Source organism: Oryx dammah, unplaced genomic scaffold, assembly GCF_014754425.2.
Source record: "Oryx dammah isolate SB20612 unplaced genomic scaffold, SCBI_Odam_1.1 HiC_scaffold_4, whole genome shotgun sequence".
Taxonomy (NCBI): Eukaryota; Metazoa; Chordata; class Mammalia; order Artiodactyla; family Bovidae; genus Oryx; species Oryx dammah.
The window spans coordinates 48,552,909-48,570,644 of NW_024070188.1; the positions used below are offsets into that span (position 1 = coordinate 48,552,909).

The 17,736-nt window shown below is 40.6% G+C and overlaps 1 protein-coding gene across 1 annotated transcript in view; it reads left to right on the forward strand.

The window, feature by feature from the left end:
• The first annotated feature begins 3,808 nt into the window (after positions 1–3,808).
• The window catches only part of RNGTT (RNA guanylyltransferase and 5'-phosphatase), a 241,443-nt gene continuing 227,515 nt past the window's right edge, over positions 3,809–17,736 (forward strand). The window contains exon 1 of the mRNA XM_040238814.1: positions 3,809–4,094. Within this exon, the coding sequence (XP_040094748.1) occupies positions 4,031–4,094 (64 nt within the window). The 5' untranslated portion in view covers positions 3,809–4,030. The remainder of the gene's footprint in view (positions 4,095–17,736) is intronic.

Sequence of the window (17,736 nt, forward strand, 5' to 3'; positions counted from 1 at the left end):
CACCAGACATGTAGTCCAAGGCAGCTAGTACTCAAAAAACCCCAAACTCCTCAACGGATTTCAAGGAGGCATTTTTAAAGGCAAGGTGAGGGACTTCCCTGGTGGTCCCTTCCAGTGGTTAAGGCTCTCCATTTCCATTGCAGGGGGCCCCTATTCAGTCCCTGGTCAAAGAAACTAGACCCCACGTGCTGCAACTAAAAAAAAAAAAAAAAAGAATCCCACAACTAAAGATCCCTCATGTCGGCTGGCAGATCCTATATGCCATAACTAAGACCTGGTGAAGCCAGGTGAGGGAGGGGACTCACAGGGTATCTGATCAGCTTATGCATCATTTTCTTATCGGCTGATGTTGATGTTATAGGGGTTAACATTATCAATCCTCAGGCTCCTGTATGTTAGGAGGCTACACGCTCTAGTCATAATGTACTGTTACGTTCTATGTTATTATATTAGCTTAGTGGGGTTTTTATTTTTTTGGCTACTCTGAGAGGCTTGCAGCATCTTAGCCCCCTGATCAGGGATCAAATCTGTGCACCCCCTGCAGTGGAAACGTGGAGCCCTAACCACCAGACTGCCAGGTAGTTCCGTTGATGGGGGTTTTAGCATCTGTAGAACAACTCAGAAAATGCACATGAGATGTTCAGAGAGGAGGTTAAGCAGAGGACATGGTGGGAGGGGTCTGTCCCAGGAAGGATACTGCTGGGTTCCACTTGCAGTATTCAAAAGAAGGGAGGGACAAGGAAGGCGATTTTTAAGACCTGTGTCTCAGTCTCTGACTTTTCAGAAAAACGGAATGGTTCTCTGAAAAAGGAAGACATAGAGCAGCCAAATTCCTGGGATTCGGAAGGGCTTATGTTTCTGCAAGTCTGGATGTGCCTCCAGAAGTCATGGTGGGTGTCATGGATTGAACTGTCCCAAAAGATATGTTTAATTTCTGACCTTGTACTTTTGAGTGTGGCTTTATTTGGAAATAGGTTTTTGCAGATGGAATCTTGATGAGTTTACACAGGATTAGGGTGGGCCAGAATTCAATGGATGGACTGGAAATTTGGACATAGCCCCACAGAGAGAGGGCTTCCCAGGTGGTACTAGTGGTAAAGAACCCACTTACCAATGCAGAAGACATAAGAAACATGGGTTCTATCTTTGTGACTTACAGCTTGGAACCAGGTGTTATTGTTGTTGTTTTCAGTCACTCAGTCGTGTCTCTTTGCAACCCCATGGACTACAGCACACCAGGCTTTCCTGTCCTTCACCAACTCCTGAAGCTTGCTCAAACTCATATCCATTGAGTCTGTGATGCCATCCAACCATCTCATCCCCTGTTGTCCCCTTCTGCTCTTGCCTTCAATCTTCCCCAGCATCAGGGTCTTTTTCAGTGAGTCAGCTCTTCTCATCAGATGGCCAAAGTATTGGAGTTTCAGCTTCAGCATCAGTCCTTCCAATGAATATTCAGGATTGATTTCCTTTAGGATTGACTGGTTTGATCTCCTTGCAGTCCAAGGCACTTTCAAGTCTTCTCCAACACCACAGTTCAAAAGCATCAGTTTTTTAGCATTCAGCTTTCTTTATGGTCCAGCTCTCATATCCATACAGTACTACTGGAAAAACTATAGCTTTGACTGTAGGGACCTTTGTTGGTAAAGAAATGTTTCTGCTTTCTTTAGGTTAAATTCCCGTGGTGACAAGGAGACGGGGGTGAGGGTGGGTGGGGGTGGGGGTGGGGGTGTGGGTGCCATCTTTCTTCCTGTTTACAAAGAGGTGGCTCTCCAGACCTTGAGAAAAGTTCTTGGGTTGTAAAGCAGACAAGAGGCTTACTAAGCTGTTCAAAAGACTTATATATAGGTATCAAAGCGATGGGGCAGGATTTACAAATAAAAGTTTTTGAAAGAAGATGTTCTAGGAAAGGGGAAAGTCTTTTTCCTTTCAACAGGGAAAATTCAATCTTATTTACCCCTACTCTCACCTCTCTGCCGTTCTCCAAGAGGAAAAACAGATGCCCACAGAGTGACCAACCTGAGTCCTCCCTGGCTTTCTGGAACCACAAACACATTCTCATTAACATGTCTTGACTTCCTCTTTGCTCCAACTCCACTCTGCCAGCAGACACTAGAATTGGCCATCATCTGGGCAGATTGCTGGTTTGTAAGGCAACTGAGTCTTATCTTTTCCTGTTAGCAGAGGAGTGTTACTTTTACTAAAAGGTCTCAACAGATGTAACAGCCAGACAGACCAGGAGTGCCAACTAATTCAGGCTCTCTCAAACATAGAGAGCCCCTTGCTATGGGGAGAATTCTGATCATATTGAGAGGGTCCAGGCATTTGGGAGCTGAGCAGTCCCACAAGTTTTTCACCAGCACTTTAACATCAGACCCCCAACCTCCAGGATCTAATGCCTGATGATCTAAGGTGGAGTTGGTGTCATATAATAGAAATAAAAGTGCACAATGAATGAAATGTGCTTGAATCATCCTGAAACCAACTTCCTCTCCCCAGCCTAGTTCGTGGAAAAACTGTCTCTTATGAAATTGGTCAAAAAGGTTGGGGACCACTGCTTTAACACACATTCCCTGCCCTGTCCCAAACCGCATTCTCTTACAGTGCAAATACAGCACTGATATTTAAAGCCAACCTGTTAACACTATAATTAACTTGCCAGCATCCAGCTTTATATTTAATACTTTACCTAAATTAGTCTGGTAGCTATAGAAATTCTTATTACAGGACAGTTTATAAAATGAGCTTCCAATCGCCTGGAATTGGAAGATGCTTCCAATCGCACCTGCTTAACTGGAAGGAAAGACCATTTGGTAAGCCAAATTGAGAACACTGCCGCGTAGCGGTACTCCACTGAGCAATTCCTGCCTTTGCCAATTACACACATTAGTTGGTAACTGTGAGACTCCCAAACACACTACAAAACTGCTCCAGAAATGTAGAAACAAAACTCATAAAGCACGGTTTAGGGTTAATTTCAGATGCTTCATGGATCCCTAGAAACACACCCCCAAAGAGAAATCCCTCATTCCTGGTGCTCCAATCTCTCGCCCTTAGATTTTCTCTAAAGCTTGTTCCGCTAATCCAAGTCAGGAAGAACTTTTCCAATTCCCAATCAAACCCAGATCCTGCCGAAACGCCAACCCCCTTGGCCGAAAAAAGGGCGATCAGGCTCTTGGGGTATGACGGCAGCGGGAAAGCCCCTTTCGTCAGTAAAACAGATAAATGCCTTAACGAAATCTGCGGACCACTCTACGCTTGGAAAGAGGCTTGGTTTCCTTTCATTCTCCAGGGTTTCCATCGGCTGTCGAGACAGAAATGTAAAGAACGGTAGTTCTGCGGTATCTCGTACTATGGCAGCAGCAGCTGCTGCTGCTACTGCTGCTGCTAAGTCGCTTCAGTCGTGTCCGACTCTGTGCGACCCCATAGACAGCAGCCCACCAGGCTCCCCCGTCCCTGGGATTCTCCAGGCAAGAACACTGGAGTGGGTTGCCATTTCCTTCTCCAATGCATGGAAGTGAAAAGTGAAAGTGAAGTCGCTCGGTCGTGTCTGACTCTTAGCGACCCCATGGACTGCAGCCTACCAGGCTCCTCCGTCCATGGGATTTTCCAGACAAGAGTATCGGAGTTGGGTGCCTTCTCCCACTATAGCAGCCGAGCATGTATGTGCAAAGCCGCCCACAGAGCCCTCCGAGATCTGGGCGGGGCGGGGCGAGGGAAGACCCGCCCCTTCCATTCGCCTTGGCCTTAACTCCTTCCCATCCCTCCGCCAGCTTCCCTTTTTCACCTCTGACCTCGGAAAGAAGTGGGTGGGGCCTTTGGGGGCGGAAGTGGCGGTGCATTGTGGGCTCGCCTAGAGTTGAGCGTGAATGGAAGTGGCGCGCCGCCGCTGACATTACCCGCGTCCGAGGGGCTAGGGTTCGGACGCCGTCCGGGATTCGGGTACCTCAGACCTCCGGTTTAGAGCGGACTGCGAGGAGGCGGCCGCTAGGCCGAGCGTTGGTGGAGGGGCGACTGTGCGCGGCCCCAAGACATGGCTCACAACAAGATACCGCCGCGGTGGCTAAACTGTCCGCGGCGCGGCCAGCCGGTGGCAGGTAACCGGGACCGGGGTGTTCGAGTCCCCGCACACGGGCGGGTGCGGGGGTGGGCTGAGGGGGTGCAGCTTTCGGCAGTGGTGTTTCAGGACCGAGATGTGCTCGGTCCGATGAAGCTTCGTGGATGAATGTTTGGGAACCTGCACTGGAGGGCATTCTTCAGTAAGGCTAAATGTTGCGAGCAGGAAGGTAGATAGGAGGTTTCTGTGTGGCAGGAACTGAGGACACAAGAACTCAAGGGGCAGCACTTTGAAGCTTAGAGCTTAGTCAAGAGTTTTGTAAACCTTTCAGGGTTCTCGGAAGGGTGTGGGTCTTGAGGTGAAGGAGGGCTTAAGAGGAGGAAGGGCAGTTCCCAGTGGTGAAATTGATCCACACCGAGACTGGAGGTTTTTGTTTTGCTTTATTTTTTAAAATCTTTTTTTTTTTTTTAAGAAAGAATGACTTTTGAGGACTTTTTCATCTTTGAGTTTGACCCAACAGACTTTAAATTTAAAGTGTACAGTTGGATAAATTTTGACTCCCGCACACCCCCTATGAAACACAAGAATGAAACACAGGATAGTGAACATAATCATCACCTCTTCAGATTTCCTGCAGCCCTTGATAATCCCTCTCTCTGCAGGCAACCGGTGATCAGCTCTCTGTCACTATAGATTTAGTTTGCATTTTGTATAATTTTTAAAATAAATGGAAACATACTCTCTTTTGGGGACTATCTCTTGCATCTTTCACTCAGCATTATTATTTTGAGATTTATATGTGTGCTTGTGTGTATCATTAACTCATCCCTTATTACTGCCAAGTAGTAGTCTATTGTTATAGCTACACCAGTTTAAATTAGATTTGTTTATTCATTCATTCATTGATGGTCCTTTGGGTTTTCAGTTTCTGGCTGTTGCATACTAACTTACTATGAACATTCATGTGCAGTTCTTTGTATGGGCATATGTTTTCTTTTCCTCTGTGTAAATCTTTAGGAGAGGGATGGATCATACAGTAGGTGTACGTTTAACCTTTCAAAAAACTGCCAAACTCTTTTCAAAGTCCTAACATTTTGCATTCCTGCCTATCAGTATGAGCATTCTTCTTTGCTCCATATCCTAACACTTGATTTGGTCAGTCTTTTTAATATTACCCCTTCTTTACCAACTGAGCTCTCAGGGTAGCCCCAGTAGGGGCTTAGTACTGTATTATTGTGGTTTGATGTTGAGCATCTTTTCATGTGCTTCTTGGCAGTTCACATATCTTTTGCAAAATGTCCAAATCTTTTGCTGATTTTAAAAATATTTATTTTTATTTATTTGACTGTGTAGGGTCTTAGTTTTAGCACTTGGGATCTACGATCTTTGTGTGACACTGGAGATCATAAGATGGGGCATGTGGAATCTTTAGCTGTGGTATGCAAACTCTTAGTTGCAGAATGTAGGATTTAGTTCCCTGGCCAGGGATCCAACCTAGGACCCCTGCATTGGGAACTCAGAGTCTTAGCCACTGGGTCACCAGGGAAGTTCCTTTGCTGATTTTTAAAATTGGGTTTTTTGTTTGTGAGTTGTTATTGTTCTTTATATGTTGTAAATACAAGTCCTTTTTTGTTGTTCAGTTGCTAAGTCAGGTCCAGCTCTTAGCAACCCCTTGAACTGCAGCACGCCAGGCTTCCCTGTCCTTCATTATCTCCTGGAGTTTGCTCAAACTCCCATCCACTGAGTTGGTGATACCATCCAACCATCTCATCCTCTGTTACCCATTCTCCTCTTGCCCTCAGTCTTTCCCAGCATCAGGGTCTTTTCCAGTGAGTTGGCTCCTTGCATCAGATGGCCAAAGTATCGGAACTTCATATGCTTTTCAAGTCTTTTCTCCAGTTTGTGGCTTGCCTTTTCATTCTCTTAACAGTTTCTTTTGAAGAATTAAAGTTTTAAATTTTAACTAACTTCAACCTAATGCTTTTTCTAGAAGATGTTTTGAAACAAAATTAAAGGATTTTGTAGTGAACTATGCATGCTTACTAATTATATACACATCTTTAGTATGTCTGCCTAGTTATTTTAAATTGTTGGAAGAGAAGATTCCGTAGTCATTTTTTAATTCATGTTTTCTGATTCTTCTGGTTTGTCAGCTTTTCTTCACATTTTATATTAAATCTTCAGTCAGTAAAACCATATAAATGATGGATAAAAGTCTTATTGAAAGATAATCTAAATAAGTCTTAGGGTGAGGAAATGTTTTTCCTTAACAAAAATGAAATAATTTTATGTTCTAACCATTTTTATAGGCATTTTCACTTGTAGTTGATAGTCATTGTACTTTCTTTAGATGAATTGATTACAGTTCTTTACATTTTTCTTTATAGGTCTTACTCTTCAGACATTTTGACTTTTTTCCCTTGTTATCTCTAACTTAGTATTGAATCCTTTTTTTTTTTTTTACATTTCCCCCGCTATAGAGTTATGAAGAAACCTCTGAACTTGGATGTCTGACTTCTTTTTTAACTTGGCGCATGTTTGCTGGATGCTTTATTATTAGAGTTACCTGCTACATTTATTTGTGAGAAAAACAAAATCATAAAGAAGACCTGGTCAAAAGAGAATTATTTTTTATTTGGAATTAGAAAAACAGCTTAAAAGTCAGAATTTTAATGTAGTTGCTCATGGCGATGACAAATATCAGGATACTGACTTCTTGGTAGATAAAGGGACACATGTATGTACTGACTGGGGGTGGACAGCAGCCGGTGAAGTGCTAAGCCCCAGACAGCTTTATACCACTCTAAGAAATAGAGTTGTATGCTTTTCTTTTCTTTTTCCCTCTCTAGGAGATAAGGGTCAGAAATAAAAACGTTTTCCTTTTTATTGTGTTGGAGTATTTTGACCCCCAGAAGCTAGACTTTTAATTATTGTGCTCCCTGAGTCACTAAACTCACCTCATCTGAGCAGTTGTGGGCCCTGGACAGAACCCCAGGCCTCCTGACAACCAACTGGATCTTTACTGGTAATCAGGTGTGCTTTGGCTTGTGACCCTTGTTAAAAAGTAAGGAAGACAACATAAAATTCTTGATAAATCTCTCTGAATTTACCTTAAAATTCTGTGTCCTAGAAGTGTTCATGACACATTGTGTATTTTAGAAAATGCAAGGTTGGCAGTGTTTTACAGTAGTAGAACAAGAAATGCTAGCTATATTATTGCAAGCTTTAGAGAAAAATAAGGAATCATTCATATTCTCAATTTCTACCTCCTATTTTCTTCCTCTTACTTTTTTTCTCATTAGAAAAGGAATTCATGCTTATTATATAATTTCTTTGATATTTTGCACATTTAGGAAAATATGTTATGACTGCTAAATTTTCTCATTGTAAACATTAGGATGACTTGTTCTGTCAGGCGTGTCTGACTCTTTGTGACCCCATAGACTGTAGCACTCCAGGCTTCTCTGTCCATCACCAACTCTTGTTAGTACTATATAAGTTCGTAATTTTTCTGAATCAGAAAGAAGATGGTACTAATTGTAAAAGTAATCTGTTCCCCACTGAAGTTCAATTTTCTACTTAAACCAGACTTCCAGTGAGAGAGCTCCTGGAGATAGGACCTTTCTCCTTCTGAGGCTTTATTTCTGAAGAATTCTTTTTTGTTTCCTCTGAGTGATGGATTTTAGGTGAACACTTGGAAGAAAACTAGCTTCTCATTTCTTAAAGGCAGATTATTCAACATAACAGTTTATATATACTATGTGTAAAGAACTTCCTGGGAACTAACTGTGGGACTATAAATATGATAGTCTTATGAGAATAATGGTGACTTTGAAGTCATTTTACTTAGCAAGTATTTGTGTATACTTTGTGCTGGTTTTTTGGACGTGGGAGATGGTTAAGATATAGTCCCTCACCTTAGTCCCTGTAGTTTCTTGGAAGTAGTAAACCATCATTTTTAAACAAAAAGTTTTGTTATAACAAGTACACAATGACGCTGTTATAGAATATTATGGGATACTAGAGGTGATAAACCCAATTCTTTGTTTGAGGTTAGGGAAGAAGAAAGGGTTCAGGGAAGAAAGGGTTCAGGAAGGGTTCACACTTCCTAGAGGAAGTGTGTGTGAGTTATCTTGAATAAATAGAAGTTTGCTAGATAGAGGAAATTCTCTGGCGGTCCTCCTCTGACTGCCGAGGGCTGGGTTTTGATCTCTAGTCAGGGAACTAAGATCCCACAAGTTGCACAGGCTGACCCCCCCAAAAATATGCTACATATATTGTTTTTTTTTTTTTGTTGTTGTTGTTTTGTTTTTATTTTAAAGGTTTCTGTTAGGATAGGATGATGATGGAGAGATCTCAGCCTTAAAGTGAGGATATGGATATGAGGATGGAGTGTTTGAGCTAGGTCCTAAAGGCTTTAGGGTGTGATAAGGGATTTTAATATTTATATACTTTCAAACTGCACTGGCAAACCATTGCCATTTCTTAAGCACTGGGGTGAGATGATTTGACTTCAGTTTAAAGAGGCTCACTTTGATTGCTCTGTGTTTGATGAAAGAGACAAGAATGAGAGTGGGGAGATTATTTAGGAACTTTCATGGTAGTCTGGGTGAAAGAATGGTGATGGTTTAGAAGTAGAGTTGGAGTAGGGGACTTCCTTGGAGGCTCAGCAGCAAAGAATCTGCCTGCATTGCGGGAGATGCGGGTTCAATCCCTGGGTTGGAAAGATCCCCTGGAGGAGTCATCCAACCCACTCCAGTATTCTTGCCTGGAGAATCCCATGGACAAAGGAGCCTGGTGGGCTATGGTCCATACGGTTGCAAAGAGTTGGACACGACGGAAACAACTAAGTGTGCGCAGGCTGATTGGAGAAAATTAAAGGGGAAGATGAACTTCCCCAGTTGCTCAGCAGTAAAAGAATGCACCTGCAGTGCAGGAGATGAGGGTTTGACCCTTGGGTTGGGAAGATCCCCTGGAGAAAGGAAATGGTGGCCCACCCTGGTATTCTTGCTTGGAAGATCCCAATCCATGGGATCACAGAAGAGTAGGACACGACCTGCCACTGAACAACAACAACAAGGAGGGAAAATAGACAGGACTTGGATTGTTGGATTTAGAATGAGAGCAAGAAAGTCAAAACTTGGTCCTAGGTTTCTGCTTATGCAGTGGGATGATTGGTACCATTAGGGCTTATCGGGGGAGGGAGTGGAAGGCAGGTTGGAAGAGGTATTAAGATCCTGACTGCACAGGTAGAGATGTTGAGTACACAGCTGGATATATGGTTTGGAATTCAAACAAGTTCGAGTTGTAGATGTACATTTAAGGATCATTAGCGTAAAGAAAGTATTTAAAAGCATGGTATTTGATTATTCAGGATAAGTAATGCTAGTTTCTCTGACAAGCAACTCCTCAAACTAAACGAGTCTAGTGTTATGAAAGCCAAGATAATTTTTCAAGAAGGAAGGAAGGGTCAGATGTATGAGATACTGCTAAGACGTAAGACATTAGAAAAGTTGGTAACCACACGGAAGGGAGGAAATGTTCATGTCCTTGTGAAGGCAAGATGGAAAGGAATCCAGAGCAGAAGAGAAGGGATTTGCCTTTAATGGGAGGAAAGACAGAGGATGAAAGAGAAAATGGACTCGAGAAAATGGACAGAAAGGTTTATAAAGGTGAGGCAAGTTTCAGTGGTGGAGAGGTGCTGTTGAATAGCAGTTTTATATGTGGACTCCATGTCCAGATCACCTAGGTTTGAATCACTGTTCTCTCATTTACTAAAAGTGTGACAGTTTTCAAGTTATTTAATTTCTCTTGCCTTGATTTCCTCATCTGTAAAATGGGGATAATAACATTATGTATGTTTATGTTCAGTTCACTTCAGTCTCTCAGTTGTGTCTGATTCTTTGCGACCCCATGGACTGCAGCACGCCAGGCCTCCCTGTCCATCAGATGTTAGGAGTAAATTAATAAATCTATGTAAACTGTTTTAAACAGTATCTGGTATGTGTTAAACATAAGAAGTTGCTTTTTGCCTTTTCAGTAATGTATAACATGAAGCCATCAGTTGAAAAGGGGGGTAGAGGAGCTTAGTATATTTTATTTTATTTTATTTATTTATTTATTTATTTATTTATTTTTAAATTTATTTATTTTTAATTTTTACTTTACAATTCTGTATTGGTTTTGGCATAGATTGACATGAATCCACCACAGGTGTACATGCGTTCCCAAACATGAACCCCCCTTCCACCCCGCTCCCCACAACATCTCTCTGGGTCATCCCTGCGCGTCAGCCCCAAGCGTGTCATATCCTGCATCAGACATAGACTGGCATTTCGATTCTTACATGATATTATACATGTTTCAATGCCATTCTCCCAAATCGTCACACCCTCTCCCTCTCCCTCTGAGTCCAAAAGTCTGCTATACAGATCTGTGTCTTTTTTGCTGTCCTGCATACAGGGTCATCATTGCCATCTTCCTAAATTCCATATATATGTGTTAGTATACTGTATTGGTGTTTTTCTTTCTGGCTCACTTCACTCTGTATAATCGGCTCCAGTTTCATCCATCTCATCAGAACTGATTCAAATGTATTCTTTTTAATGGCTGAGTAATACTCCATTGTGTATATGTACCACAGCTTTCTTATCCATTCATCCACTGATGGACATCTAGGTTGTTTCCATGTCCTGGCTATTATAAACAGTGCTGCAATGAACATTGGGGTACATGTGTCTCTTTCAATTCTGGTTTCCTCTGTGTGTATGCCCAACAGTGGGATTGCTGGGTCATAAGGCATTTCTATTTGCAATTTTTTAAGGAATCTCCACACTGTTCTCCATAGTGGCTGTACTAGTTTGCATTCCCACCAACAGTGTAGGAGGGTTCCCTTCTCTCCACACCCTCTCCAGCATTTATTGCTTGCAGATTTTTGGATCGCAGACATTCTGACTGGTGTGAAGTGGTACCTCATTGTGGTTTTGATTTGCATTTCTCTAATAATGAGTGATGTTGAGCATCTTTTCATGTGTTTGTTAGCCATCCATATGTCTTCTTTGGAGAAATGTCTATTTAGTTCTTTGGCCCATTTTTTGATTGGGTCTTTTATTTTTCTGGAATTGAGCTGCAGGAGTTGCTTGTATATTTTTGAGATTAGTTGTTTGTCAGTTGCTTCATTTGCTATTATTTTCTCCCATTCGGAAGGCTGTCTTTTCACTTTGCTTATGTTTTCCTTTGTTGTGCAGAAGCTTTTAATTTTAATTAGATCCCATTTGTTTATTTTTGCTTTTATTTCCAGAATTCTGGGAGGTGGATCATAGAGGATCCTGCTGTGGTTTATGTCGGAGAGTGTTTTGCCTATGTTCTCCTCTAAGAGTTTTATAGTTTCTGGTCTTACATTTAGATCTTTAATCCATTTTGAGTTTATCTTTGTGTGCGGTGTTAGAAAGTGATCTAGTTTCATTCTTTTACAAGTGGTTAACCAGTTTTCCCAGCACCACTTGTTAAAGAGATTGTCTTTATTGTATATTCTTGCCTCCTTTGTCAAAGATAAGGTGTCCATATGTATGGGGATTTATCTCTGGGCTTTCTATTTTGTTCCATTGATCTATATGTCTGTCTTTGTGCCAATACCATACTGTCTTGATGACTGTGGCTTTGTAGTAGAGCCTGAAGTCAGGCAAATTGATTCCTCCAGTTCCATTCTTCTTTCTCAAGATTGCTTTGGCTATTCGTGGTTTTTTGTATTTCCATACAAATCTTGAAATTATTTGTTCTAGTTCTGTGAAAAATATCGCCGGTATCTTGATAGGGATTGCATTGAATTTGTAAATTGCTTTGGGTAATATACTCATTTTCACTATATTGATTCTTCCGATCCATGAGCATGGTATATTTCTCCATCTATTAGTGTCCTCTTTGATTTCTTTCATCAGTGTTTTATAGTTTTCTGTATATAGGTCTTTAGTTTCTTTAGGTAGATATATTCCTAAGTATTTTATTCTTTTTGTTGCAATGGTGAATGGAATTGTTTCCTTAATTTCTTCTTCTGCTTTCTCATTATTAGTGTATAGGAATGCAAGGGATTTCTGTGTGTTGATTTTATATCCTGCAACTTTACTATATTCATTAATTAGCTCTAGTAATTTTCTGGTAGAGTCTTTAGTGTTTTCTATGTAGAGGATCATGTCATCTGCAAACAGTGAGAGTTTTACTTCTTCTTTTCCAATTTGGATTCCTTTTATTTCTTTTTCTGCTCTGATTGCTGTGGCTAAAACTTCCAGAACTATGTTGAATAGTAGTGGTGAAAGTGGGCACCCTTGTCTTGTTCCTGACTTAAGGGGAAATGCTTTCAATTTTTCACCATTGAGGATAATGTTTGCTGTGGGTTTGTCATATATAGCTTTTATTATGTTGAGGTATATTCCTTCTATTCCTGCTTTCTGGAGAGTTTTTATCATAAATGGATGTTGAATTTTGTCAAAGGCCTTCTCTGCATCTATTGAGATAATCATATGGTTTTTATTTTTCAATTTGTTAATGTGGTGAATTACATTGATTGATTTGCGGATGTTGAAGAATCCTTTTATCCCTGGGATAAAGCCCACTTGGTCATGGTGTACGATCTTTTTAATGTGTTGTTGGATTCTGATTGCTAGAATTTTGTTGAGGATTTTTGCATCTATGTTCATCAGTGATATTGGCCTGTAGTTTTCTTTTTTTGTAGTATCTTTGTCCGGTTTTGGTATTAGGGTGATGGTGGCCTCATAGAATGAGTTTGGAAGTTTCCCTTCCTCTGCAATTTTCTGGAAGAGTTTGAGTAGGATAGGTGTTAACTCTTCTCGAAATTTTTGGTAGAATTCAGCTGTGAAGCCGTCTGGACCTGGGCTTTTGTTTGCTGGAAGATTTCTGATTACAGTTTCAATTTCCGTGCTTGTGATGGGTCTGTTAAGATTGTCTATTTCTTCCTGGTTTAGTTTTGGAAAATTGTATTTTTCTAAGAATTTGTCCATTTCTTCCAGGTTGTCCATTTTATTGGCATATAATTGCTGATAGTAGTCTCTTATGAGCCTTTGTATTTCTGTGTTGTCTGTTGTGATCTCTCCATTTTCATTTCTAATTTTATTGATTTGATTTTTCTCTCTTTGCTTCTTGATGAGTCTGGCTAATGGTCTGTCAATTTTATTTATCCTTTCAAAGAACCAGCTTTTGGCTTTGTTGATTTTTGCTATGGTCTCTTTTGTTTCTTTTGCATTTATTTCTTCCCTAATTTTTAAGATTTCTTTCCTTCTGCTAACTCTGGGGTTCTCTAATTCTTCCTTTTCTAGTTGCTTTAGGTGTAGAGTTAGGTTATTTATTTGACTTTTTTCTTGTTTCTTGAGGTATGCCTGTATTGCTATGAACTGTCCTCTTAGCACTGCTTTTATAGTGTCCCACAGGTTTTGGGTTGTTGTGTTTTCATTTTCATTAGTTTCTATGCATATTTTGATTTCTTTTTTGATTTCTTCTGTGATTTGTTGGTTATTCAGGAGCGTGTTGTTCAGCCTCCATATGTTGGAATTTTTAATAGGTTTCCTCCTGTAATTGAGATCTAATCTTAGTGCATTATGGTCAGAAAAGATGCTTGGAATGATTTCGATTTTTTTGAATTTATCAAGGTTATATTTATGGCCCAGGATGTGATCTATCCTCGAGAAGGTTCCATGAGCACTTGAGAAAAAGGTTTAATTCATTGTTTTGGGGTGAAATGTCCTATAGATATCAATTAGGTCTAACTGGTCTAATGTATCATTTAAAGTTTGCGTTTCTTTGTTAATTTTCTGTTTAGTTGATCTGTCCATATGTGTGAGTGGGGTATTAAAGTCTCCCACTATTATTGTGTTGTTGTTAATTTCCCCTTTCATACTTGTTAGCATTTGTCCTACATATTGCGGTGCTCCTATGTTGGGTGCATATATATTTATAATTGTTATATCTTCTTCTTGGATTGATCCTTTGAACATTATGTAGTGGCCTTCTTTGTCTCTTTTCACAGCCTTTGTTTTAAAGTCTATTTTATCGGATATGAGTATTGCCACTCCTGCTTTCTTTTGGTCTCTATTTGCATGGAATATCTTTTTCCAGCCCTTCACTTTCAGTCTGTATGTGTCCCTTGTTTTGAGGTGGGTCTCTTGTAAGCAGCATATAGAGGGTTCTTGTTTTTGTATCCAATCGGCCAGTCTTTGCCTTTTGGTTGGGGCATTCAATCCATTTACGTTTAAGGTAATTATTGATAAGTATGATCCCGTTGCCATTTGTTTTATTATTTTGGGTTCGGGTTTATACTCCCTTTTTGTGTTTCCTGTCTAGAGAATATCCTTTAGAATTTGTTGGAGAGCTGGTTTGGTGGTGCTGAATTCTCTCAGCTTTTGCTTGTCTGTAAAGCTTTTGATTTCTCCTTCGTATTTGAATGAGATCCTTGCTGGGTATAGTAATCTGGGCTGTAGGTTATTTTCTTTCATCACTTTAAGTATGTCTTGCCATTCCCTCCTGGCCTGCAGAGTTTCTATTGAGAGATCAGCTGTTATCCTTATGGGAATCCCCTTGTGTGTTATTTGTTGTTTTTCCCTTGCTGCTTTTAATAGTTGTTCTTTGTGTTTGATCTTTGTTAATTTGATTAATATGTGTCTTGGGGTGTTTCGCCTTGGGTTTATCCTATTTGGGACTCTCTGGGTTTCTTGGACTTGGGTGATTATTTCCTTCCCCATTTTAGGGAAGTTTTCAACTATTATCTCCTCAAGGATTTTCTCGTGGTCTTTCTTTTTGTCTTCTTCTTCTGGGACTCCTATAATTCGAATGTTGGAGCGTTTCATATTGTCCTGGAGGTCTCTGAGATTGTCCTCATTTCTTTTAATTCATTTTTCTTTTTTCCTCTCTGATTCATTTATTTCTACCATTCTGTCTTCTATTTCACTAATCCTATCTTCTGCCTCCGTTATTCTATTATTTGTTGCCTCCAGAGTGTTTCTGATCTCCTTTATTGCGTTATTCATTGTATATTGACTCTTTTATTTCTTCTAGGTCCTTGTTGAACCTTTCTTGCATCTTCTCAATCCTTGTCTCTAGGGTATTTATCTGTGATTCCATTTTGACTTCAAGATTTTGGATCATTTTCACTATCAATATTCGGAATTCTTTCTCAGGTAGATTCCCTATCTCTTCCTCTTTTGTCTGGTTTGGTGGGCATTTCTTCTGCTCCTTTACCTGTTGGGTATTCCTCTGTCTCTTCATCTTGGTTATATTGCTGCGTTTGGAATGGCCTTTTTATATTCTGGTAATTTGTGGAGTTCTCTTTATTGTGGAGCTTCCTCACTGTGGGTGGCGTTGTATCAGTGGCTTGCCAAGGTTTCCTGGTTAGGGAGGCTTGTGTTGGAGGTCTGGTGGGTGGAGCTGGGTTTCTTCTCTCTGGAGTGCAGTGGAGTGACCAGTAATGGGTTATGAGACGTCTAAAGTTTTGGAGTAACTTTGAACTGCCTGTATATTGAAGCTCAGGGGTGTGTTCCTGTGTTGCTGGAGAATTTGTGTGATATGTCTTGCTCTGGAACTTGTTGGCCCTTGGGTGGAGCTTTGTTTCAGTGTAGGTTTGGAGGCATTTGATGAGCTCCTATTGCTTAATGTTCCCTGAATTCAGGAGTTCTCTGATGTTCTCAAGCTTTGGACTTAAGCCTCCTGCTTCTGGTTTTTGGTTTTATTTTTACGGTGGTCTCTAGACTTCTCCATCTATACAGCACCAATGATATAGCATCTAGGCTAAAGATGAAAGGTTTCTCCACATTGAGGGGCACCCAGAGAGGTTCACTGGGTTACATGGAGAAGAGAAGAGGGGGGGGTAGTTAGAGGTGACTGGAATGAGATGCAGTGAGATCAAAAGAGGAGAGAGCAAGCTAGTTAATAGTCACTTCCTTATGTGCGCTCCATAGTCTGGACCTCTCAGAGGTATTCACGGAGTTATACAGGGAAGACGAGAGAGAGGAAGTAGACAGAGGTGGCCAGGAGGGTAAGAGAGAGGAATGAAAAGGAGAGAGACAGGTCCAGCCAGTAATCAGTTCCTTAGGTGCTCTCCACCATCTAGAACACACAGAGAATCACAGAGTTGGATATAGGAGAGATGGGGGGCGGGGGAGGAGAGACAGAGGCCACCTGGTGGAGAAAAAGGAGAGTCCAAAAGGAGGAGAGAGTGGTCAAGCCAGTAATCTCGCTGTCAGGTAAGATTGGGTTATGAAATGTACAAGATTGACAACAAAAACCGAAAAGCAAAGATTAAAAACCTAGAGTAGAGGTTAGATTTTCAAAAATACAATGTTAAAGAGACGAAGCAGAAGGAAGAAAGAAAAAAAGAGAGAAGATAAAAAAAATAATAATATTAAGAAAAAGAAATAAGGAAAAAAAAATAAGGAAAAAAAATATATAAGGAAAAAAAAAACAAACCCCAAGATTAAAAAAGAAATACCAACAACAACCACGCAAAGACTATATATGGTGTTTGCTTTAAAAAAGTAGAGTCTTTTTTTTTTGAAAAGTAATAGTTATAGAAATATAAAGTAGAGAAATAGAAGACTTAACAGTTAAAAAAAAAGTTTGAGAAAAAAAAGAAAAAAAAAGAAAGCAAAAAAAACAACAAAAAAAAAAAAGGAAAAAAAAAAAAAAAGGAATGATTGTAAAAATTGTGAAGATATATCTGGCCCTTCTCTGATGTTGTGGGCCGTGTTGGTCACTTCCAAGGCGTTTCCTGTTTGCTGGTCTCTTCAGGGTCTGAATTCCATCCTGACACATGGGGGCGGTGGTGGACACTTTTTTTTTTTTTTTTTAGGCTCACTAGTTCAGTCGCGCTGTGGAGAGGGGGGGACGCTGTTTTTGAAGACAATGATCTGCTTTTCTGGTTGCCTGATGTCCTCTGCCTGCATTCAGAGGTTGTTTTGTGGAGTTTGCTCCGCGTTGAAATGATCTTTTGAGGAATTTGTGAGGGAGAAAGTGGTCTTCCCTTCCTATTCCTCCGCCATCTTAGGACCGCCCTAGTATATTTTAAAAATGAGAAAAAGATGTGAAACAGAAGATTGCCTTTGAAATTGGTGATTATAATTTATATTGTCACCCATCTGAGATTTTCTCTAGGGAGTCGAGCCGCATAGGGGTAGGCCCAAAGAAATCAGGTGGTTGGGTTTAGCTAGGTCTGGGTTTTTCTCAGGAGAGTGTGGCTGAGCAGTAGGGGAGGAGCACAGAGTTAAGGGTATGCAGGGGAAATAGGATGAGATCTCTGAGATGACAATGAGAAGAGAGGTTTAGTGGGATGAAACTTCTAACATACCTTATTATTTATTATGTTTCTTGTTTGTGGTTTACTCAATAGAAATTAGGCTTCATGAGGGCAGGGATTTTTTATCTGTTTTTTTTAGTTCTTTTCACTAATATATTCCATGCATCTAGAATAATGCCTGTTACGTAATAGGCACTTGAAGTGAAGTGAAATCGCTCAGTCGTGTCTGACTCTTTGTGACCCTGTGGACTGTAGCCCACCAGCCTCCTCTGTACATAGGATTCTCCAGGCAAGAATACTGGAGTGGGTTGCCATTTCCTTCTCTAATAGGCACTTAATAAATAGTAAATAAACCAAATGAAGTATACTAATCTAGGTGAGATGGTAG